The 26,397-nt window shown below is 42.0% G+C and overlaps 1 protein-coding gene across 6 annotated transcripts in view; it reads right to left on the bottom strand.

The window, feature by feature from the left end:
- Positions 1-642: 642 nt before the first annotated feature.
- LOC128691998 (anoctamin-7-like) overlaps positions 643-26,397 on the bottom strand; it is a 639,071-nt gene continuing 613,316 nt past the window's right edge. For all 6 annotated transcript variants that reach the window (XM_070079897.1, XM_070079874.1, XM_070079896.1 and 3 more), the window contains 7 exons: positions 23,913-24,041; positions 23,177-23,267; positions 22,446-22,651; positions 19,044-19,177; positions 15,437-15,527; positions 12,559-12,690; positions 643-5,717 (listed from right to left, as the gene is read on the bottom strand). In XM_070079897.1, coding sequence (XP_069935998.1) covers positions 5,271-5,717; positions 12,559-12,690; positions 15,437-15,527; positions 19,044-19,177; positions 22,446-22,651; positions 23,177-23,267; positions 23,913-24,041 — 1,230 coding nt within the window. In that variant the 3' untranslated portion in view covers positions 643-5,270. The remainder of the gene's footprint in view (positions 5,718-12,558; positions 12,691-15,436; positions 15,528-19,043; positions 19,178-22,445; positions 22,652-23,176; positions 23,268-23,912; positions 24,042-26,397) is intronic.

The raw sequence follows: 26,397 nt of genomic DNA on the forward strand, positions 1-26,397 counted from the left end.
ACACAGTGGCTTCATCAGTCCATACGTAGGAGAAACTTGAAAAACAGGAGGAGAATGAGGTAATCAGTCCCTCAACCTTGAGTCGATGTGTTCAGTCCATCAATCTCGTGAGAGATGTATGCTGGGAGGCAGAATGGTAATAAGATATTTAAAATGACTGTAATATTTGTAATCATGTAGCTTTGCCTAGTGAGGTCTGATAAAGACCCATTGTAACCTCTGTAATCCCGTGTTTTGCACTACCTCTCACAGTATGATCTGGAGAGTTTACCTGGAGAGAGTTCCGGGGGTCAACGCGCCCGCGGCCCGGTCTGTGAGGATTTAATAAAACAAGTGTTTTATTTCTCATTTATTCTCGTATATTAGTAACAATGTTTGTGTTACCGTTCACAAGTGTTCAGAAGAAGTAAACCACAAAGGGAAACATGACAAATGGTCATAATAAATTTTGAGGACTGACTAAACAGTGAGACCTCTGGACGAGTTAAGTGACTGGAGAATAAGGACAGTTACAAGTGACTGGAAAAAAGGAAGACACTAGTCAAAAATACAGAGCTCACAGCTGACAACAACAGGTTTCGGAAGGATAGCGGGTACAACGTTTTGCTCTGTGTAGAGGTTTATCAAGTCACTGACTTGACGAAGAGTAGATGTGTTAAGGGCGAGGGATAATCTGTGGACACACACGCGGCACATAGTAGTTAGGAAGGGCTGATAAAGATTAAATGTTAAGGCTGATATTTGTTGACTGACAACTAACCCCACAGCTGGAGATAAATCTTCAGACTATGTTTCGATTCCTCCTGAACTTCTCTGAAGTTGCGATTTATTTAATTGTTCAGGACGAACCGAAACGTCGTCCTAAGATTGATTTACAATTTGTGTGTTGTGGATTATTCCAGCTACAGTATTGCGAATTTTGTTCTAGTTAAAACGCTGATGGCGTGATTTAAAAACTGACAAGTAATTCTGCAAGGTGAGGTTAACATAACGTGAAAATAGAATGGCCAGTTGACGAAGATTGAAAATGGAGGAAGGCATTAATAAAATTGTGAAGTGGAGCCACATGTTAAATCATGTTGAAGACAAGTAAGAAAGATGGACATGGGAGAAGAGAAGAATAATTATCATTGGGAAACGAAGCGAACTGCCATCAATCAGTATTTGCTGAAGTGAAAAAAGACATTAACATCTGGATCACAGTCTGCAGAAAGTACCATGCATATTAACATGTTATTTTAAGAATAATCAATATTTTACAAAGAGGTACCTTGATTTTAGAACTTCAGAAAACTTACGTAGTTCAGAGAGATAATAACAGTACCAACTTTAGAAGTTGTATATGGAAAGTTAGAGCATATAATGACAATGTTTGTATAACATTCTATCCTATAATGGTTGAAAAAGGTAAGATAGCCATATATTGAGAGAATAGACAGCAGTTAAGGTGTTGCCTCAATAAATAGATTTCATCATGCAGTCTAATTTGTTTACAATAATTGCATAAGATTAGTTGCGACAGGATAATAAATAATTAATAGTGTTTTACAATAAGTTATGTTATAATGTTCCTTGACATCTTCAATATTTTCTTAATTTTGATGAAATAACATTATGTCTTTAGCTGCAATTATTCCTAAACTATCAGTTCTTAACTGGAAAATAGTGATGCCGAAATTTTGGGAGTGACAGAAAAGTGGACCAAGTTTGAGAACTGACAATCTTACGAGCATGTCATGAATCCCTGATCAGAGATATAAACTTCTTCCTAAATAAAAAATATTAAATTTTAGTTGAGAATCAAGCATTATAACGTAACAGCAAATATTTTATGGACTGCTGATGCCTGTTCGATACTAAAATACACATGTTAACCAGAAATGTTTAGAGAAGTTAGCCTTAGAAACATAAGAATAAGAACTCTCTCAAGATGAGTTACTTGATAATGATGAATAGCTGTATGACCCTTGTGGGTTTAGCGCATCACCGTGATAGAAATAATAATAATAATAATAATAATAATAATAATAATAATAATAATAATAATAACAAGAGCATCCCCCACCATGTGGAACTGTTCTATCATAAGTTCCCACGTCAGAGAGAAGCATTGCCCCTAGAGTTTAATACAAGTGAAAATCGAAGTATATTTCAAACATGACAGTTGCATGTAATGGATCCCTGACCTTTGGAAATAAAGTATAGTATTATATCTACAAAATTAGGCATATTCCAGATTATTAATTGATTCAGAACGTTAAAGTATTACAAACGTTATTTCTGTTTCCAAGACCTTCTCCATGTGTTGGTTACTCGGGTTAGTTAGTTTACCTGGAGTTTACCTGGAGAGAGTTCCGGGGGTCAACGCTCCCGCGGCCCGGTCTGTGACCAGGCCTCCTGGTGGATCAGAGCCTGATCAACCAGGCTGTTGCTGCTGGCTGCACGCAAACCAACGTACAAGCCACAGCCCGGCTGATCAGGAACTGATCAGGAACTGTAGTGTATTGTTTTTGAAATGCTAGACAAAGCGAGACTTCAATGTATATTTGATTTAATTTTAAGTTTAATCAAGTTTTACCTATAAACACCACAGCATCATTGCAAGAGGCTTGGGTAGGGGGTTCGAAGATGCCTTATTTTCTGCACATAATACAGCAAAATGAATCCCTTCGCAAGAGGGATGGATAAATGGGAAAGATGGAGTGACACTTGGGGAGGTGTTTGATATCGGAAAGTTTATAACCCGAAACTAACAGAGAAATTATCTTACAGACAAGTCACCTGGCATCCACTGCCAGGTAGGTGATACTGACCTGACCTCAAACACTATCACTGACCTCCATGAACCTTCAACACACCCCACCACACACACACACACACACACACACACACACACACACACACACACACACACACACACACACACACACACACAATATATATATATATAACCCACATATAAACCAACAATAAATATAATAAGAGCTGCAGGTCTGCTAGACAATAGACAATACCAGACAGAAAAGTGTCGGAGACATTTTTTTTACAGAAGTACACAAAAAAATGAAAAAAATATAAACTACTTATTTATGCACTAAATACGTCGGTCTATCAACTACAGTAGAAGAATGATATGTTTTAAGTATTAAAAAATGTACAGCAGAGAAGACAATTATGATAATCCTTTTCTAGTTATCATCAGCCTTCTGTCTGTAACAAAGTGGAATGTATAAAACTGACGAAAGTAACGAAACACTTTAGAAAAATTCTGCTAACTACCTGCAACACATAGTAACTCAGTGTTTTACTACTTGCAACACATAGTAACTCAGTGTTTTACTACTTGCAACACATAGTAACTCAGTGTTTTACTACTTGCAACACATAGTAACTCAGTGTTTTACTACTTGCAACACATAGTAACTCAGTGTTTTACTACCTGCAACACATAGTAACTCAGTGTTTTACTACTTGCAACACATAGTAACTCAGTGTTTTACTACCTGCAACACATAGTAACTCAGTGTTTTACTACTTGCAACACATAGTAACTCAGTGTTTTACTACTTGCAACACATAGTAACTCAGTGTTTTACTACTTGCAACACATAGTAACTCAGTGTTGAATGACTGACCATTGATGCGTATGATAAATATTTGATGATTATCATGAGAAATGCGAGATGATAATTATAGATACAATGATATAATGAAGATATTAGTATGATGAGTGGACTTACATGTAGGAAGATGGCACACAACTCAACAACCCAACACATAATCTGAGTGTTTCTAGCTGCAGGAACTCTAATGAATAGAACTTTGAAAACAAAAATAATAGCTTATCACAAATTTGTTGTGTGACATGAGGTCATGTCAGAACCCCAGCTGCAGCACACTCGCAGTTGTCATGCATCAGGCTCTAGCTCCGGCACTGTCAGTCTACATATAATATGAAACTATTGGCAATCGGTCACACAGAGGTTCTTACACTAATGTCGTGCATATTCTTAGCTGGTTATTCTTTTGTAAGAACATTTGTATTACGAACATAATCGTTAACCAGAAGAACAAATTAAGCGATGAAAGTGAGAAACACTTGAATAGAAAAGTGAAACACAGATAACAGTTCTAAGAGTCGTGTGTCTCTCAGCCTCAGTCAGAGACCCTCATCAGAAGATAAAGAAGGTTTCTGACCGAGGAAGAAATATATAGATCTCTTTTACCTGTTTTACAGTTTTCTTCCCAAGTGTTGTATCACTTTTCTTAGATCAGTGTTTATGTTACCTTAAGCCAAGAAAATTCAACAATATCCAAGACGTATTTTTGTTAGGTTTAAGTTTTTTCACTGTTAAATTCAAAGAGTAATTCCCTATGGTTAATTACAAGTATAGGGCAGAGAAAACCTGGCTTTATGATTGTGAAGACAGGAGCCTCAGGAAAGAGACCGCTGGTCTCTTTCCTGAGGCTCACCACCAGGCTGCCACTGCTGCTGGTAGGTAGGTATGGCACCTAAAAGGTCGTGGAGGAACTAATTTACTCTCACTTCTGATACATTTCCCTATAACATGTATCTCATTAAAAAATCAGATAATACTAGATTAAATGGTTTATGTGTCTCTTATTTTCCCTTGGAGAGGTTTAGCATATTGTGTGATAGTGTGGCTTTAATATTGCACAATCAATAGCAATTTCTGAATTTATTGACAAAAGTTTTACATGCTTTACATGGAATTTACTAAGTTTTTTAAAGTCTTATATTTATTTCTAATGGCTTGAAATTAGTTCCATTTAGTTACAATACTATAAAGAGTCAACACTGCCGCCACCCGTCAAGTTACTACAAAACATAAACACAGAAGAAACAACAAGAAGGCACTCAAGTATCTTTGTGTGGGAGGATCAATTGCCGAAATTCCATTCAAGCCTAAAATTACTGAAGATTTGTGCTTGTTGGAGATAACCCAAGTTACATATTTTTATTGTAATAGAAACATGTATCTCCACTTGTTCATGAAGATCTTAGGTCTGACACTTTTAATTTTGTGTTGCAGAAGTCACACTCGTGTGTTAGTGCTATGGCTCAACACTTGCTATTCATGCAACTCACATTTGTTCGTAATTCTCTTTGGCATATCGTCCTCCACCATCCTGATTCTACCAAGACTAGAGCGCCTCAACCAAAGAACAACTCAAGTTGGTCGTACACAAGCTCCTTACACAGCTGTCTGCTTGTACACGACAATAGGACGGGTGAGGGCGGTGGACTGTTATGTTGGAGGACGGGCAGGAGTCTTATTGTTGACTGAGCCTTGAAGACTCTTGGAAGAAGGTGCCTCTGTTGTGGGCATCGCTGTGCCGCCACTGCTGTTATTGGAAGGAACAGGAGGACTTCTGTTGCTGAAAGAGGAGTATTGATTTTTAGAGTGAGAAGATGAAGATGACGGTGTGTTGGTGGCGGAGCTGTTGGCGTCGGATGACGGCCGACTGGTGGGAGACATCTTGGTGTACGGATTTGCTACTGGAGAATCTCTTGTATTTTCGAAATCATAGTTAGAGAATGTTGGAGATTCTTTTGGAGGTGGAGTGGGCTCGTTAGATGGAAAGGATACAGGAGGAGGGATGACAACTGAAGGGGTGTCGGCATCATTCATAACAATGTTGATGTCATTAGCTGCAACAACATCCTCATCCTCTTCGTCCTTTCCCTGGGCAACCTGCACAACAGAACAGCTCAGGCTGAATTCTTTTAATAAAAGGAGATCGTCTGGTCTCTGAAAAGTTATCAGTAAAGTAAAGTACAACATTTAGGCTCAGTTGAACATCAAAATGGTATACAATACTGACAGGTTGGTAGGTAAGACACATAGGCAACAGTTAGGCAACTTTGTTCCGAAACGTTTCGCCTACACAGTAGGCTTCTTCAGTCGAATACAGAAAGTAGGAAGGAACAGTAGAAATGTGAAGACGATGTAATCAATCCATCACCCTTGATGGACGATGTAATCAGTCCTCACATCTCTACTGTTCCTGCCTACTTTCTGTATTCGACTGAAGAAGCCTACTGTGTAGGCGAAATGTTTCGGAATAAAGTTGCCTAACTGTTGCCTATTTAGGCTCAATTCTTGATACTTAACACAAAATATACAGAAAGAAACATTAACATGGGAAATGAGATGTAATTATGAATGATAATCTTTCAAAGAGAGTCGTTCAGTAATAGGAAGATAATGACACGTAGAAAAAAATGAAAATGCTGTAAAACGAGATGCTTTTAAACGAGATGCTGTTAAGCGAGATGCTGTTATACAAGATTCTGTTATAGGAGATGATGTTATATATGTTAAACGAGGTATTTAACCTTCATGACTGTGTCAGAGTCAACCAGAGCCTGCTTAGCTAGGTACCTACCTTCATGATGGTATCAGAGTCAACCAGAGCCTGCTTAGCTAGGTACCTACCTTCATGATGGTATCAGAGTCAACCAGAGCCTGCTTAGCTAGGTACCTACCTTCATGATGGTATCAGAGTCAACCAGAGCCTGCTTAGCTAGGTACCTACCTTCATGATGGTATCAGAGTCAACCAGAGCCTGCTTAGCTAGGTACCTACCTTCATGATGGTATCAGAGTCAACCAGAGCCTGCTTAGCTAGGTACCTACCTTCATGATGGTATCAGAGTCATCCAGAGCCTGCTTAGATAGGTACCTACCTTCATGATGGTATCAGAGTCAACCAGAGCCTGCTTAGCTAGGTACCTACCTTCATGATGGTATCAGAGTCAACCAGAGCCTGCTTAGCTAGGTACCTACCTTCATGATGGTATCAGAGTCATCCAGAGCCTGCTTAGCTAGGTACCTACCTTCATGATGGTATCAGAGTCATCCAGAGCCTGCTTAGCTAGGTACCTACCTTCATGATGGTATCAGAGTCAACCAGAGCCTGCTTAGCTAGGTACCTACCTTCATGATGGTATCAGAGTCATCCAGAGCCTGCTTAGCTAGGTACCTACCTTCATGATGGTATCAGAGTCAGCCAGAGCCTGCTTAGCTAGGTACCTACCTTCATGATGGTATCCGAGTCAACCAGAGCCTGCTTAGCTAGGTACCTATCTTCAAGATGGTATCAGAGTCAACCAGAGCCTGGTTAGCTAGGTACCTACCTTCATGATGGTATCAGAGTCATCCAGAGCCTGCTTAGCTAGGTACCTACCTTCATGATGGTATCAGAGTCAGCCAGAGCCTGCTTAGCTAGGTACCTACCTTCATGATGGTATCCGAGTCAACCAGAGCCTGCTTAGCTAGGTACCTATCTTCAAGATGGTATCAGAGTCATCCAGAGCCTGCTTAGCTAGGTACCTACCTTCATGATGGTATCAGAGTCATCCAGAGCCTGCTTAGCTAGGTACCTACCTTCATGATGGTATCAGAGTCATCCACAGCCTGCTTAGCTAGGTACCTACCTTCATGATGGTATCAGAGTCATCCACAGCCTGCTTAGCTAGGTACCTACCTTCATGATGGTATCAGAGTTATCTAGAGCCTGCTTAGCTAGGTACCTACCTTCATGATGGTATCAGAGTCATCCAGAGCCTGCTTAGCTAGGTACCGACCTTCATGAGGGTATCAAAGTCAGCCAGAGCCTGCTTAGCTAGGTACCTATCTTCAAGATGGTATAAGAGTCAGCCAGAACCTGCTTAGCTAGGTACCTACCTTCATGATGGTATAAGAGTCATCCAGAGCCTGCTTAGCTAGGTACCTACCTTCATGATGGTATCAGAGTCATCCAGAGCCTGCTTAGCTAGGTACCTACCTTCATGATGGTATCAGAGTCAACCAGAGCCTGCTTAGCTAGGTACCTACCTTCATGATGGTATCCGAGTCAACCAGAGCCTGCTTAGCTAGGTACCTACCTTCATGATGGTATCAGAGTCAACCAGAGCCTGCTTAGCTAGGTACCTACCTTCATGATGGTATCAGAGTCAGCCAGAGCCTGCTTAGCTAGGTACCTACCTTCATGATGGTATCAGAGTCAGCCAGAGCCTGCTTAGCTAGGTACCTACCTTCATGATGGTATCAGAGTCAACCAGAGCCTGCTTAGCTAGGTACCTACCTTCATGATGGTATCAGAGTCAACCAGAGCCTGCTTAGCTAGGTACCTACCTTCATGATGGTATCAGAGTCAACCAGAGCCTGCTTAGCTAGGTACCTACTTTCATGATGGTATCAGAGTCAGCCAGAGCCTGCTTAGCTAGGTACCTACCTTCATGATGGTATCAGAGTCAACCAGAGCCTGCTTAGCTAGGTACCTACCGTCATGATGGTATCAGAGTCAGCCAGAGCCTTTTTAGCTAGGTACCTACCTTGATGATGGTATCAAAGTCAGCCAGAGCCTGCTTAGCTAGGTACCTATCTTCAAGATGGTATCAGAGTCAGCCAGAACCTGCTTAGCTAGGTACCTACCTTCATGATGGCATCAGAGTCAACCAGAGCCTGCTTAGCTAGGTACCTACCTTCATGATGGTATCAGAGTCAACCAGAGTCTGCTTAGCTAGGTACCTACCTTCATGATGGTATCAGAGTCAGCCAGAGCCTGCTTAGCTAGGTACCTAACTTCATGATGGTATCAGAGTCAGCCAAAGCCTGCTTAGCTAGGTACCTACCTTCATGATGGTATCAGAGTCAACCAGAGAGCGCTTAGCTAGGTACCTACCTTCATGATGGTATCAGAGTCAACCAGAGCCTGCTTAGCTAGGTACCTACCTTCATGATGGTATCAGAGTCAACCAGAGAGCGCTTAGCTAGGTACCTACCTTCATGATGGTATCAGAGTCAACCAGAGCCTGCTTAGCTAGGTACCTGCCTTCATGATGGTATCAGAGTCAAACAGAGCCTGCTTAGCTAGGTACCTACCTTCATGGTGGTATTAGAGTCAGCCAGAGCCTGCTTAGCTAGGTACCTACCTTCATGATGGTATTAGAGTCAACCAGAGCCTGCTTAGCTAGGTACCTACCTTCATGATGGTATCAGAGTCAGCCAGAGCCTGCTTAGCTAGGTATCTACCTTCATGATGGTATCAGAGTCAACCAGAGCCTGCTTAGCTAGGTACCTACCTTCATGATGGTATCAGAGTCAGCCAGAGCCTGCTTAGCTAGGTACCTACCTTCATGATGGTATCAGAGTCAACCAGAGCCTGCTTAGCTAGGTACCTACCTTTATGATGGTATCAGAGTCAACCAGAGCCTGCTTAGCTAGGTACCTACCTTCATGATGGTATCAGAATCAAACAGAGCCTGCTTAGCTAGGTACCTACATTCATGGTGGTATTAGAGTCAGCCAGAGCCTGCTTAGCTAGGTACCTACCTTCGTGATGGTATTAGAGTCAACCAGAGCCTGCTTAGCTAGGTACCTACCTTCATGATGGTATCAGAGTCAACCAGAGCCTGCTTAGCTAGGTACCTACCTTCATGATGGTATCAGAGTCAGCCAGAGCCTGCTTAGCCAGGTACCTACCTTCATGATGGTATCAGAGTCAACCAGAGCCTGCTTAGCTAGGTACCTACCTTCGTGATGGTATTAGAGTCAACCAGAGCCTGCTTAGCTAGGTACCTACCTTCATGATGGTATCAGAGTCAGCCAGAGCCTGCTTAGCTAGGTACCTACCTTCATGATGGTATCAAAGTCAGCCAGAGCCTGCTTAGCTAGGTACCTACCTTCATGATCGTATCAGAGTCAACCAGAGCCTGCTTAGCTAGGTACCTACCTTCATGATGGTATTAGAGTCAACCAGAGCCTGCTTAGCTAGGTACCTACCTTCGTGATGGTATTAGAGTCAACCAGAGCCTGCTTAGCTAGGTACCTACCTTCGTGATGGTATTAGAGTCAACCAGAGCCTGCTTAGCTAGGTACCTACCTTCATGATGGTATTAGAATCAGCCAGAGCCTGCTTAGCTAGGTACCTACCTTCATGATGGTATCAGAGTCAGCCAGAGCCTGCTTAGCTAGGTACCTACCTTCGTGATGGTATCAGAGTCAACCAGAGCCTGCTTAGCTAGGTACCTACCTTCATGATGGTATCAGAGTCAGCCAGAGCCTGCTTAGCTAGGTACCTACCTTCATGATGGTATCAGAGTCAGCCAGAGCCTGCTTAGCTAGGTACCTACCTTCATGATGGTATCAGAGTCAGCCAGAGCCTGCTTAGCTAGGTACCTACCTTCATGATGGTATCAGAGTCATCCAGAGCCTGCTTAGCTAGGTACCTACCTTCATGATGGTATCAGAGTCCGCCAGAGCCTGCTTAGCTAGGTACCTACCTTCATGATGGTATCAGAGTCAACCAGAGCCTGCTTAGCTAGGTTCCTACCTTCATGATGGTATCAGAGTCAGCCAGAGCCTGCTTAGCTAGGTACCTACCTTCATGATGGTATCAGAGTCAACCAGAGCCTGCTTAGCTAGGTACCTACCTTCATGATGGTATCAGAGTCAGCCAGAGCCTGCTTAGCTAGGTACCTACCTTCATGATGGTATCAGAGTCAACCAGAGCCTGCTTAGCTAGGTACCTACCTTCATGATGGTATCAGAGTCAACCAGAGCCTGCTTAGCTAGGTACCTACCTTCATGATGGTATCAGAGTCAGCCAGAGCCTGCTTAGCTAGATACCTACCTTCATGATGGTATCAGAGTCAACCAGAGCCTGCTTAGCTAGGTACCTACCTTCATGATGGTATCAGAGTCAGCCAGAGCCTGCTTAGCTAGGTACCTACCTTCATGATGGTATCAGAGTCAGCCAGAGCCTTAGCTAGGTACCTACCTTCATGATGGTATCAGAGTCAGCCAGAGCCTGCTTAGCTAGGTACCTACCTTCATGATGGTATCAGAGTCAGCCAGAGCCTGCTTAGCTAGGTACCTACCTTCATGATGGTATCAGAGTCAGCCAGAGCCTGCTTAGCTAGGTACCTACCTTCATGATGGTATCAGAGTCATCCAGAGCCTGCTTAGCTAGGTACCTACCTTCATGATGGTATCAGAGTCAGCCAGAGCCTGCTTAGCTAGGTACCTACCTTCATGATGGTATCAGAGTCAGCCAGAGCCTGCTTAGCTAGGTACCTACCTTCATGATGGTATCAGAGTCAACCAGAGCCTGCTTAGCTAGGTACCTACCTTCATGATGGTATCAGAGTCAGCCAGAACCTGCTTAGCTAGGTACCTACCTTCATGATGGTATCAGAGTCATCCAGAGCCTGCTTAGCTAGGTACCTACCTTCATGATGGTATCAGAGTCAACCAGAGCCTGCTTAGCTAGGTACCTACCTTCATGATGGTATCAGAGTCAGCCAGAGCCTGCTTAGCTAGATACCTACCTTCATGATGGTATCAGAGTCAACCAGAGCCTGCTTAGCTAGGTACCTACCTTCATGATGGTATCAGAGTCAGCCAGAGCCTGCTTAGCTAGGTACCTACCTTCATGATGGTATCAGAGTCAGCCAGAGCCTGCTTAGCTAGGTACCTACCTTCATGATGGTATCAGAGTCATCCAGAGCCTGCTTAGCTAGGTACCTACCTTCATGATGGTATCAGAGTCAACCAGAGCCTGCTTAGCTAGGTACCTACCTTCATGATGGTATCAGAGTCAGCCAGAGCCTGCTTAGCTAGGTACCTACCTTCATGATGGTATCAGAGTCAGCCAGAGCCTGCTTAGCTAGGTACCTACCTTCATGATGGTATCAGAGTCAGCCAGAGCCTGCTTAGCTAGGTACCTACCTTCATGATGGTATCAGAGTCATCCAGAGCCTGCTTAGCTAGGTACCTACCTTCATGATGGTATCAGAGTCAGCCAGAGCCTGCTTAGCTAGATACCTACCTTCATGATGGTATCAGAGTCAACCAGAGCCTGCTTAGCTAGGTACCTACCTTCATGATGGTATCAGAGTCAGCCAGAGCCTGCTTAGCTAGGTACCTACCTTCATGATGGTATCAGAGTCAACCAGAGCTTGCTTAGCTAGGTACCTACCTTCATGATGGTATCAGAGTCAGCCAGAGCCTGCTTAGCTAGGTACCTACCTTCATGATGGTATCAGAGTCAACCAGAGCCTGCTTAGCTAGGTACCTACCTTCATGATGGTATCAGAGTCAACCAGAGCCTGCTTAGCTAGGTACCTACCTTCATGATGGTATCAGAGTCAGCCAGAGCCTGCTTAGCTAGGTACCTACCTTCATGATGGTATCAGAGTCAGCCAGAGCCTGCTTAGCTAGGTACCTACCTTCATGATGGTATCAGAGTCAGCCAGAGCCTGCTTAGCTAGGTACCTACCTTCATGATGGTATCAGAGTCAACCAGAGCCTGCTTAGCTAGGTACCTACCTTCATGATGGTATCAGAGTCAGCCAGAGCCTGCTTAGCTAGGTACCTACCTTCATGATGGTATCAGAGTCAGCCAGAGCCTGCTTAGCTAGATACCTACCTTCATGATGGTATCAGAGTCAACCAGAGCCTGCTTAGCTAGGTACCTACCTTCATGATGGTATTAGAATCAGCCAGAGCCTGCTTAGCTAGGTACCTACCTTCATGATGGTATCAGAGTCAGCCAGAGCCTGCTTAGCTAGGTACCTCTCTCTCTTCATCTTGATCTCCAGACTCTGGGGAACATCAGGCACCAATATGTCTATCAGTCGACACACACCGAACACAACATGCTGAGAAAGAAGAGTCCAGATTTAAATTTTCGTTTAAATTTTTTTTTGTCAGGGAACTACAAGATTTTAATAAAACAAAATCTTAAGAGGGACAAAAAACGGGTATTAAATTTTTATTTTTCAAGAAGAGTGTTGGATAACTCTAGGAAAAGTCCCGACTGAAAGTAATGCCAAGAATTGTTTTATAATTAACTTAAAAAGAGCTTATTAGGAGAATCACATGTTAATTTATTTTTTACTAGGAATCAACAAATCTTTCAAAATCTTTCTGAGCATCAAGATTAATTAGTTCACATTTTAACTTGGACGATTTTATTTGTAAATATGTAAATATTCTGGTGTCTACTGACCGTGATCTATCCATCGACCTTAATCAAGGCTGGCCCCATGGCCATCGTACTTGACCTAACCTGGTCCCATATATATTACATTTAACCTAGTCTGGCCCCTTTTCTTTCTACTCTAACTAGCTATCTTGGCCACACTTTCACCAGTCCTTGTCCCATAGTGTAGTGTCAGTGGGTGTAAATCTGAAACTTTACTGAAATTACTATAGCACCTGGAATCGATGAAATCAGAATAATTACTGGAGAAAATGTCTTCTGGGGCTCCTCCTCGGGAGCCGCTAAGCTATTTAAGAGGAAGATCTTACACTGTATATACAGTATTAACTTGTCAGGTGCACAGGAAGGAGGTGCCAGCATAGTGACACCATCTCAGAATCTGTCCAGCTTATTTTTTAAGGCTGATCAATCTATAGGGTGAGAGAAACTAACCTTATAGTTTGACGAATGTTTTTTCCATATTTCTTATATAATTAAACGACAAAAATGCATAATGGATAGGTGGTTCAACTTAATATTTATCGATGCTTCAGATAAGCTTTTTTTTTTTTATAACATTTTCAACATTATATTGAAAATATTATAGAATACCGACGACTTGAAGATTAAAACACATGTGCATCATTGAGACACTTATGCAACACATGGGAATCTTTATTGAAGAAACGTTTCGCCACACAGTGGCTTCATCAGTCCAATACAAAGTAGAAATGGGTAAGGAGAGTAGAAGTATGAGGTAATCAGTCCCTCAACCTGGATTCGATGTGTTCAGTCCATCACTCTTGTAGTAAGTGGCCCTATGCTGCACTTACTACAAGAGTGGTGGACTGAACACATCGAATCCAGGTTGAGGGACTGATTACCTCATACTTCTACTCTCCTTACCCATTTCTACTTTGTATTGGACTGATGAAGCCACTGTGTGGCGAAACGTTTCTTCAATAAAGATTCCCATGTGTTGCATAAGTGTCTCAATTCTTCAACTTGTCGGTTTTCAAAACCATTCATCACACATGTGCATCAGTTGGGTATCTTGACTGTTGAAACGTTTCGCCTGCACAGTAGGCTTCTTCAGAGTATTTTACTGATAAGGTAAAACGTTTTATGAATAAAGTTACCCAACTGTTACACTTGTGTCTTAATCTTCAACTTGTAGGAACATTTTTATTTATTACCGATTCACTATTCTTGATTTACTGTGTGTTGTTACATCTGATCATAATTTTATTATTATTAAAATTATCTTTCCGATTCTCTGTTTTTATGCGTCAGAATACTGCATCGTCATTATCATCCCCAGCGAGTACCAAGAATCCATGACGTAAAGTCATGGTTCAAAATCATTTGTTTTCCAATGTAGCATTTGTTACTGTCGGCTCAAGGAATTTTGTGAATACCAGCATTTATCTGCTTGTCCTCCGAAAACTTTCCTTATGAGACGAATGTCTCGATGGAATTCGACCTGGTCAAGATGATATTTACATCATTATGACAGAGAATTGTATTTTTAGATTCAAATTCTTATACGTAAGAATGAACAATTAATGAGCTGAGATATGAGAATATGAATTTGAGTATATTTTGCAAATATACTCAATCTCATGTTCTAAAAAACTGTGACTCGCTTGTACACACTAAGATATCCAAAAATAGTGGCTACATATTTTCTTCATATTTAACATTAAATTTAATATTTCTACTGAGTGAAATTGAGACAACACCGGCAACTACAGCAGCAATAAGTTCACTCTCAAACTATTCCACTGAAATGTTAGATAACACAGGTGACAAAGGTGAATCCATTTCATTCAGTACACTTGGTTGCACAAACCCTCCTCATAAGAAAAATATATCTGGGAAACACCCAGTTCATTAAGACTTAAGACTGTCTCATAAGATACAAGAATATTCAGATCCGTTTCAGGTAATTTGTGATCAGCTAATTTGCAATCACCATCATCCCCATTAATTTGTTTTCCATTAATTTTGTTAATAAAGTCCTCTGAATTCATTTAGTGTGAAGACGAAAAACTATCTAAGCCTATTTTTTTCTTCGTCAAATTTTTCGTTTTTATTTTGTTCATTACTCGAGAACGCCTCTTCCAATAGGCTTCAAGATTTTAAAACTTGTGTGACGGGGCTTCAAATGTTTAAAAGTTAATTGTTGTTATTATTATCATTCTTATATTCATCAGAAAGTAAATTCACAGCGCGGTACACAGCGCCTGGGGAAAGGCAGGTAGTGAGGCCTCACACAAGGAAGGGAAGTGCAACTCAAATTCGATGGATCGAGAGCCCTTTATCAGACTGAACACATTTTCCTCTTGAAAGATGTCAAAAAATACTTTATTTACATTTGTAATTTACCTTCTATTAAGTACAAGACTACATTGTGCACCTACCTCAAAGACAATGACAAATCCCAGTCTGATGGCCAGCAGACGCCAGAAGAAGAGAGTGTGTCTTCCCTCAGAGTCCCTGTAACCACGGTACCTGTCGAGTACATAACCTTATATAGTAAAGTTACCTACTGAATGTGTAATGCTGAGTGTACTTCCTTCTCAGGGTGTTTTTACCTTGGTAGGAAACTTAGTCCTTCCACACGTAGACAGTTCTGATGACTTGGCCCATGGTCGTGGTGGAGGGTGAAAGCATTGTAGTCTGTTGTTTAATTATACATTTCATTAGTACTAGTTACTCTAGTTTATTTTAATTCTTTGTCCATCCTGGACAGAGAGTGTGGAGGAGGAGGAGAATAATGATTTTTATGCATGGGAGAAGAGTATAGAGTTTGACAAAACAAGGCAGAATGATTCCCCAGGTGCTGAGGTGACGAGTTATTGAGCTGCCACAGCCGGTCGTGTGCCAGCTCATGAGAAGTTTATTTATGTCAAGTCGCTAAAAGGTTGAGTCCTATAATTTTGGATGTGGAAGATGTGGAGGTGGTTATATCTCCACCTTCAACGACTTACCATTACAGTTGAGAACAAAAAGGATAGGTATGGGAGTTTCTTTAGGTACGTAGTCTCCAGAAGGGTAGGCATAGGTAAATACATCCATGACTCGACATTTAATTACAGTTACTTAAGGATACTGGAGGATACGCCAGTGGAGGAATTAGTCGAATATTCTCGGGAGGCAGAGTGATTAATATGCATCCTAAACATTAACTGAAGGAGAAAATCTAAACGTCAATGTTGGTGTTTACATTTGAAGGAAAGACGAGACTTGAGGTGTTAGTAAGCAGATGCACTTTGTTAGGTAAGACACATATGCAACAGTTAGGTATCTTTATTTCGAAACGTTTCGCCTACACAGTAGGCTTCTTCAGTCGAGTACAGAAAAGTTGATAGAAGCAGAAGATACTTGAAGACGATGTAATCAGTCCATCACCCTTAAAGTTTTGAGGTGGTCAGTCCCTCAGTCTGGAGAAGAGCATTGTTCCATATTGTTTCATACTATGGAACAATGCTCTTCTCCCGACTGAGGGACTGACCACCTCAAAACTTTAAGGGTGATGGACTGATTACATCGTCTTCAAGTATCTTCTGCTTCTATCAACTTTTCTGTACTCGACTGAAGAAGCCTACTGTGTAGGCGAAACGTTTCGAAATAAAGATACCTTACTGTTGCATATGTGTCTTACCTAACAACCTGTCGGTATTTTATACCATTTTAATGTTCAGATGCACTTTTTTGCTTTTTAGGCCGTTCATGCCTTCACTACTATACTACCTGGAGAGAGTTTCGGGGGTTAACGCTCCCGCAGCCTGGTCTGAGATCAGGCATTGTGGTGGATCAGGATCTGGTCAACCAGGCTGTTACTGCTGGCCGCACGTAAGCTGACGTACGAACCACAGCCCGGCTGGTCAAGTACTGAATTTTGATGCCTGTCCAGTGCCTGCTTGAAGACAGTCAGGGGTCTATTGGTAATCCCCCTTATGTATGCTGGGAGGCAGTTGAACAGTCTTGGGCCCCTGATACTTATTGTGTTGTCTCTTACCGTACTCCTGGCGCCCAATGGGGGAATGTTGCATCTCGTGCTGAGTCTTTTGCTTTCATAGGGAGTGATTTTCGTGTGCAAGTATGGTACTAATCCCTCTAGGATTTTCCAAGTGTATATTATCAAGTATCTTTCTCTCCCATGTTCCAGTAATTTAGGTGCCTTATCGTGCTTATGTGTGCCGTGAAAGTTCTCTGTGGGCTGCAGAAAACAATATGAAGTTCAACGATGAGAAATTTCAATTACTCAGATATGGTAAACATGAAGAAATTAAATCTTCATCAGAGTACAAAACAAATTCTGGCCACAAAATAGAGCGAAACACCAACGTCAAAGACCTGGGAGTGATCATGTCGGAGGATCTCACCTTCAAGGACCATAGCATTGTATCAATCGCATCTGCTAGAAAAATGACAGGATGGATAATGAGAACCTTCAAAACTAGGGAGGCCAAGCCCATGATGACACTCTTCAGGTCACTTGTTCTATCTAGGCTGGAATATTGCTGCACACTTACAGCACCTTTCAAGGCAGGTGAAATTGCCGACCTAGAAAATGTACAGAGAACTTTCACGGCGCGCATAACGGAGATAAAACACCTCAATTACTGGGAGCGCTTGAGGTTCCTAAACCTGTATTCCCTGGAACGCAGGAGGGAGAGATACATGATTATATACACCTGGAAAATCCTAGAGGGACTAGTACCGAACTTGCACACGAAAATCACTCACTACGAAAGCAAAAGACTTGGCAGGCGATGCACCATCCCCCCAATGAAAAGCAGGGGTGTCACTAGCACGTTAAGAGTCCATACAATAAGTGTCAGGGGCCCGAGACTGTTCAACTGCCTCCCAGCACACATAAGGGGGATTACCAACAGACCCCTGGCAGTCTTCAAGCTGGCACTGGACAAGCACCTAAAGTCAGTTCCTGATCAGCCGGGCTGTGGCTCGTACGTTGGTTTGCGTGCAGCCAGCAGCAACAGCCTGGTTGATTAGGCTCTGACCCACCAGGAGGCCTGGTCACAGACCGGGCCGCGGGGGCGTCGACCCCCGGAACTCTCTCCAGGTAAACTCCAGGTAAACACTCTCCAGATTAGCAATTTAGCCTGCCTTGAAGGGGGCAGTTAGCGTACAGCAGTATTTCAGCCTAGAGAGAACAAGCGATTTGAAGAAAATCATCATGGGCTTAGCATCCCTAGTTTTGAAGGTTCTCATTATCCATCCTACCATTTTCCTAGCAATGAGGTAGATACATTATTGTGGTCTTTGAAGGCGAGATCCTCTGACATTATCACTCCCAGGTCCTTCACATTATTTTGTAGCTACTGTATCTGAGTAGTTGAAATTTCTCTTCACTGAACTTCATATTGTTTTCAGTGGCCTACGTATTTGAAGATTTGGTTGATGTCCGCTTGGAGTCTTGCAGTGTCTTCGATGGAGGTCACTGACATGACAATTTGGGTGTCATCCGCAAAGGAAGACAGAGAGCTATGGCTTACATCTCTGTCTGTCCGTAGCTGCCTCAGACTTTACTCTGTTTACTATTACTCTTTGTATTCTATTTGTCAGTAAGTTATAGATCCATCTACCAACTATTCCTGTTATTCCTTTATCACGCATTTTGTGCACGGTTTCGGGGAAGGGAAATCCTGTCACAAACCTACTGGAGTTTTGCGACAAGGTGATAGAAGCTCCCACACCTCCATATGCCCTCGGATGGTGGCCCAACAGCTAGCAGTGTGCTGGCTGCACCATTCTTGTAGGGTTGGGTGGTCCTGTGGTTTAAAGCGTCATGTGGTTCTCGCTTACCATGAAGCAGGCCAGTACAGCAAGGGTTCGAATCCTTGGCTAGTGCAGTGTTGTTATTGATCAATACCACTTGTTCGTGGTTACAATAATATATATATATATATATATATATATATATATATATATATATATATATATATATATATATATATATGAGAGAGAAAGAGAGAGGAGAGGGAGGATGGGAAGACTTACCTACACTCCTCACTGAGAGTATTGTTAGGAGCCTTGGCCAGAGTGAAGTTAACATAGCCTCTGAGTGACCAGTCGTACTCATACTTGTACAGTAGACGAGGCAGGAACTCCGAGGTGAAGGCAATCAGGAACGCCTGCCGGGAAATCACATTAATTTTAGATTACATTTTTCCTGGTATTGGAAAAGATATAATTTTCATTATTTACATTAATGGGGACGCACCTAGCACCTAGGGAATGGGAGGTACGACTCAAAGAAAGGGAGGATAGCTCCAGTTCCTTATATCAAGAGCTTTTCACTAACAACAAGGCACCTATCCCTTGAAAAGACAAGAATACAATGCGGTGCATACAGTAATGTGAAAATATTTTATATCAAGTAGCTTGTGCAGCATAATTATAATAAACTATAGATTTTTTAACATGACAATGCAAATATATCTCAGCAGAAAAAAAACCTCACTAAGATTTTTAACTTTACATATACCTTACTGTAAGGTAAAAAGAATGACTCACGAAATCGTAATAACACAATTGCAAACAAACCATACCACGGGCGGGATTTGAACCCGCGGTCAGAGAGTCTCAAAACTCCAGACCGTCACATTAGCCACTGGTCACAGTGGTGCCTATGCTAACCTTCCTATGGTGTAGAAATATACCTAGTTGGACGAATCTTATTGTGGCTAGCTGGTCCAGTGGCTAACGCGACGGTCTGGAGTTTTGAGACTCTCTGACCGCGGGTTCAAATCCCGCCCGTGGTATGGTTTGTAAAAATAATGTTAGATTAATTCTCTGATGCCAAAGTTCCAGGTGCATTTATCAAGACATTCTGGAAACTGATCACACTTCATATTACGTTATGCTTATGACATACCTTTAACCGGTATCGTAGTTTATCTGATCGTTTTCAATACCGAGAACTCATTTTAATAGTACTTTCCAGGAATCAAGTTCAGGTTTATTTTTGCGTAGGCACATTGTGTTTTATTAATGTGGAAATAAGTCACTGGAGTATCCAGGGTTATTTCTTGGTTTCTCTGAGATTTTTCCACTCGAAGTTCAAGCTGCTCGTCTCAAGTGTCTTTGATCTGCTATCATCTTCCTCAATTACCTGACATTTTGATTCTAATAAAGTCAGACACAAGCGGTTTTATTATACGATTACTGCTTCCGTGCGCAATTTTGGGTCATCCAAGCGTCTTTGATGAGACACCTGAGTCAGCGCATCAAAGACACTTGCTTGGCCGTCTGAGTGATCTCACTCTTATATTATTGTACTGACTCAAGAAATCGTAATGACACGATTGCAAACACGATTGCAATCGTGTCATTACGATTTCTTGAGTCATGTTGACGGCAGTGAAGGGACTTGAGCTAGAGTTCGTCACGGCCACGCTAGCTGGAGATTCGTCTGTAAAAACTTGCATTTGTGGTCACAGAGGTGCCTGTGCTAACCTTCCTATGGTGTAGAAATATACCTAGTTGGATGAATCTTATTGTGGCTAGCTGGTCTAGTGGCTAACGCGACGGGCTGGAGTTTCGAGACTCTATGACCGCGGGTTCAATCCCGGCCGGGGGTATGGTTTATTGTACTATATTGTTGAAACAATAGACACTAAAGTTAATGAACTCAGAACGTGGTAGAGATTTCTTACAGGTAAGTAAACAATGCTTCAACCATTTTTCCGATTCAAGGTTTTTTTAATGACACTTAATGTTTACATTTACTCTAAATTACTCTTGATTGTCTAATTAATTATCATACGGTCGCAAGAAAGTTCCTGACACTGATAAAATTCCAAGTTTTTCTTGAGGGGATTTACAATGTGCAGACTCCTGTTCCCTACCAGAATTCTGTTTACGTCCCTTGGAATCCTCCAGCACCTACAGAAAGGGATCGTGGCTCCACTGCCTTCGGAACTGAAAAAGACACTGAAGAACCGGTTGCATCAAAAATGTCTTGATTAATGAACACGTCTTTTAATTACAATTTTCCGGTATCACTACACTAGTTTCACAGTACAAAAACAGTATGACTTAACTGGGGTTTCGGGGTTGTTACGTGTTATATTTAATGTGTCACCCCATAACCTGGACACTCCTCGCTAAGCCAGTAACTGTGCAGTCCTTTCTTCCAGCCTGTGTGCTGGAGTGAGTCCTCTTTAGCTTGTGTGCTGGAGTGAGTCATCTTTCTTTAGCCTGTGTGCTGGAGTGAGTCCTCTTTATTTAGCCTGTGTGCTGGAGCGAGTCCTCTTTCTTTAGCCTGTGTGCTGGAGTGAGTCCTCTTTAGCCTGTGTGCTGGAGTGAGTCATCTTTCTTTAGCCTGTGTGCTGGAGCGAGTCCTCTTTATTTAGCCTGTGTGCTGGAGTGAGTCCTCTTTAGCCTGTGTGCTGGAGCGAGTCCTCTTTATTTAGCCTGTGTGCTGGAGCGAGTCCTCTTTATTTAGCCTGTGTGCTGGAGTGAGTCCTCTTTATTTAGCCTGTGTGCTGGAGTGAGTACTCTTTCTTCAAGCATTGCCTAGGCATGGTCTGTACAGTAAGAGCTAAACTCGTGTGGCATGAAAAAAGTACGTAATCTTTATTCGGCGCATGTACACACCCGCTCTGACAGGCTATCTCCCCCAACCAGCGAACCAGGTACTAAGGGTTGATGATGGGGCCCCGTCGTTCAATCAGTACCCAGGTTCAAGCCAATGAGAAGATGGTTTTGGCAATCACAGAGGTGTTGTGGGTACCACCCGCCAGTCTGCACTTGTCATTCCCATTCTAGAGCTGGTTGAAGCACAGTCTGCTCTCTAGTGGCTTCTATTCTGCCTTGCTTACCGTGGAGTGCACTATTACCTATTGTTGTACATAGTGTATATAGTGTATATAATTCTGTTCTAAACTGGTGAAGGATAATACAAGTCAAAAGTTTTTCTGCTGTGTATATTTTGCTCCCTTTACACCCAGGATAACAGGCCTTTGGGACTCCTGGGTTGTAATAACTCGTTTGGGTTCTTCAGCGCAGGTTGTAGTGAAGACTCGATACTGCGTTAGCTCATATTTATACATAAGCTAAACGCTTATGTATAAATATTTCAACAATAATAGTATATATATATATATATATATATATATATATATATATATATATATATATATATATATATATATATATATTATTTAATTATATATATATATAATGGGTTCTACCTCTGGTGTAAATTGTGGGACCCATAGCCTCGGAGAAGTGGATAAAAAGGCTTCAAGGAAGAATATTTGGATTTCTTCCTGAAGCCGTTTGAATATTATATATATATATATATATATATATATATATATATATATATATATATATATATATATATATATATATATATATATATATATATATATATATTAAAGTATTTTTATTTACATTGCTTATGACTGCCAGGTGGGCCATAAAGTCGAGAATGGTGAACCAGATGCCAATGTTCTGTGCTCGCTCAGACACTGCCCGCCTGGTTTCACACACAAACTTCTGCGCATCCAGCCGTATCTCCACCCAGTTGTTTAGAAGAGCAAAGAGTGGAGCTAATGGAAAGGCGGCCACGAAGATGGTGATAAACCCAAACTGCAGCACTGTGGAAGAGAGTGACTCGTTGCTCAAACAAGAGGTATAACTCAGCCACCATCTAGAAGGATTGTGTCTTTAAGAAAAACTGGGATGGTTATTTGAGTGTGCAAATTTTTAGAGAGCTTAAGTAACTTAAGTAATATTGTTTGACGTAAATCTGAGAAAGGTTAAAGTAGTTTTTTTACGTCGCTTTTGATGCAAAATTAAAAAAGAAATTGTTATTTAAACACAATTACAAAAAAATTAATTAACTTCTTTTCTGGAGGTCAACATTCAGGCCAGAAGAAGAAAAAAATTACTAAATTGCACTAGCTTTCTAAATTCTCGACATTTTTACACAAGCTTAGATACACCGAGAGGTGTCAGTTCCATACTGTATACAGTAAACATATTGAGAGTTTAATTCCTCTTTTATACATTAAAGTATCACTGACAGATGACATGCAGCATTAATGTACCCATACAGTCTCTAAACTTTAAACCCAATTAGCTATTTAAATTTTACGTAAATACGCCAGGAAAATACTTACCCATTTCCAGGTACTCCTGGAAAAGACCTTCGTTATCAATGAGCTGGTAATCAGCCTCCCACCTCGTCCTGGCTTTGTGGGTCATCTTCACCTGGTAATGAGGAGAAGCTCTCAGCTGGTGCTCGAGTCAAAACATGACGGGGGAAATAAAATATTTAGCTAAAATTGACATTCGACGTTGTCAGAGTGAGCAAAATATGTATAGATTGAAAAATTTGATGCTAAAACTTCTGTAATGATGTGTTCAAAATAAATGAGTAACTATGTATGTTTATAAATGACTTATCAGATCACATCAACTTCCACTGTGAAGTATTGCAAGCTTGCACTTGAAGACAACATCATGGGTTGTATAGATATACATGTGTACACTTATAAAACCACATCATGGACTGTAAAGGTACACATGTGTACACTTGATAAATTAGACACATGTGTAACTCTTGAGTATCTTTACTGAGGAAACGTTTCGCCACACAGAGGCTTCATCAGTCCATACAAAGGAGAATCGTGACGAGCAGGAGGAGTTTGAGGTAATCAGTCCCTCAGCCATCAATCTTTTCAAGATTGTGTGTGTGTTTGAATTTTCACGTTATGTTGATTAATTTAGCAAAATTTTCACTTACTCTCTATCTCTCTCTTCCTCTCTCTATATTTCTCTAACACAGTCAAACTGAAAATAAAAATATACACATTTACTTGAGTATCAGCTTACACATACACAGTTCTTTCTTACCTGTTTCTTGTGCCACCAAGCCTTGGCCTTGGGAACGAGGATCTCCTGGGCATTATTGACAACTTGTTTGCCAATCATAATGACAGCCAACTGTTGTGCCAGCTCAATCAGACAACCACCAGCTGAACACTGTAAAGCGGCCTCAGATGTATCATTGAAATATAGCTCTGGTAACAGTCAATATAGCATATTTATTACGATTACTGTATATATGAGTTCACAACTTTAAAAACAGAGTAAAAACGAACGTTTACACTGCTTAAAATTGATTCACACACATTGTAAAGTGGATCCAGCATGTGAGACAACACATGCTGGACATTGTGCGACCATTATACATACATATATATGAACAAAGAATGAGGAAATATTCTGTGACAAGTGTACATATCTACAGAAGAGCAAAGGGCCATTCAGGTGTGGCATCACAAGGTACTGTCACTTGTAAATGGTAGTCAGGTATGTGGTGACTGCCGCTGTCTTTATGCTGAGCTCGAGAAAATTTAGCAATTATTTCTCTTGACTTTGTTAATGCTCTGCTGTAAGTTTGGAGACATTGGAATTTAAGGTAAGATCACACACACACACACACACACACACACACACACACACACACATAGAAGGGGCAGGGGGAGAGGTGGGTTGCTCTGCTCGTAAAAAAACAGACGGAAATTCGAGAAAATGGAAGGCATATATGAGACGGGAGAAAGAGACTACATAGCAGGTACACTTCAGTCTGGGGAACACAAAGTGGTCATTGCAGTGATGTATAATCCACCACAGAACTGCAGGAGGCCAAGAGAGAAATATGAAGAGAGCAACAGAGCAATGGTGGACACACTTGCTGAGGTGGCAAGAAGAGCTCACTCCAGCAGAGCAAAGTTGGTGGTTATGGGGGATTTCAACCACAGGGAGATTGACTGGGAAAACCTGGAGCCACATGGGGGTCCCGAAACATGGAGAGCCAGGATGTTGGACGTGGTGCTGGAAAACCTCATGCACCAACATGTTAAGGACACTACCAGAGTGAGAGGGGAGGATGAACCAGCAAGATTGGACCTTGTGTTCACCCTGGGCAGCTCAGACATTGAGGACATCAAGCATGAGAGTCCCATAGGAGCTAGCGACCACGTGGTTCTGTGCTTTGAATACATAGTAGAGCTGCAAGTGGAGAGAATAATAGAAGTTGAATGGGAAAAGCCTGACTATAAAAGAGGGGACTACATAGGGTTGAAGAACTTCCTGTGGGAGGTCCAGTGGGACAGAGAACTGGCAGGAAAGCCAGTAAATGAAATGATGGAATATGTAGCAACAAAATGCAAGGAGGCAGTGGAAAGGTTTATTCCCAAGGACAACAGTAACAACGGGAAGACCAGAACGAGCCCCTGGTTTACCCGACGGTGTAAGGAGGCAAAAACAAAGTGCAATAGAGAATGGAAAAAGTACAGAAGGCAGAGAACACACGAAAATAGGGAGATCAGTCGCAGAGCCAGGAATGAGTATGCACAGGTCAGGAGAGGGGCCCAGCGACAGTATGAAAATGACATAGCATCGAGAATCAAGACTGACCCGAAACTGTTGTATAGCCACATCAGGAGGAAGACAACAGTCAAAGACCAGGTGATCAGATTAAGGACAGAAGGTGGAGAACTCACAAGAAATGATCAGGAGGTATGTGAGGAGCTGAACAGGAGATTTAAGGAAGTTTTTACAGTAGAGACAGGAAGGGCTGTGGGAAGACAGCACAGAAGGGAACATCAAGTGGGAATATACCAACAAGTGTTGGATGACATACGAACAACCGAGGAGGAGGTGAAGAAGCTCCTAAGTGACCTTGACACCTCAAAGGCGATGGGACCGGACATCTCCCCATGGGCCCTTAGAGAAGGAGCAGAGATGCTGTGCGTGCCTCTAACCACAATCTTCAACACATCCCTTGAAACTGGGCAACTACCTGAGAAATGGAAGACAGCTAATGTAGTCCCCATATTTAAGAAAGGAAACAGAAACGAGGCGCTAAACTACAGACCTGTGTCTTTGACATGTATTGTGTGCAAAGTCATGGAGAAGATTATCAGGAGGAGAGTGGTCGAACACCTGGAAAGGAACAAGATTATAAATGAAAACCAGCATGGGTTCATGGAAGGCAAATCTTGTATCACAAACCTCCTGGAGTTTTATGACAAGGTAACAGATGTAAGACACGAGAGAGAGGGGTGAATAGATTGCGTTTTCCTAGACTGCAGGAAGGCCTTTGACACAGTTCCCCACAAGAGATTAGTGCAGAAGCTGGAGGATCAGGCGCATGTAACAGGGAGGGCACTGCAATGGATCAGGGAATACCTGATAGGGAGGCAGCAACGAGTCATGGTACGTGAAGAGGTATCACAGTGGGCGCCTGTGACGAGCGGGGTCCCACTGGGGTCAGTTCTAGGACCAGTGCTATTTTTGATATATGTGAACGACATGATGGAAGGAATAGACT

This window comes from Cherax quadricarinatus, chromosome 6 (assembly GCF_038502225.1).
Source record: "Cherax quadricarinatus isolate ZL_2023a chromosome 6, ASM3850222v1, whole genome shotgun sequence".
NCBI classification, from domain to species: domain Eukaryota; kingdom Metazoa; phylum Arthropoda; class Malacostraca; order Decapoda; family Parastacidae; genus Cherax; species Cherax quadricarinatus.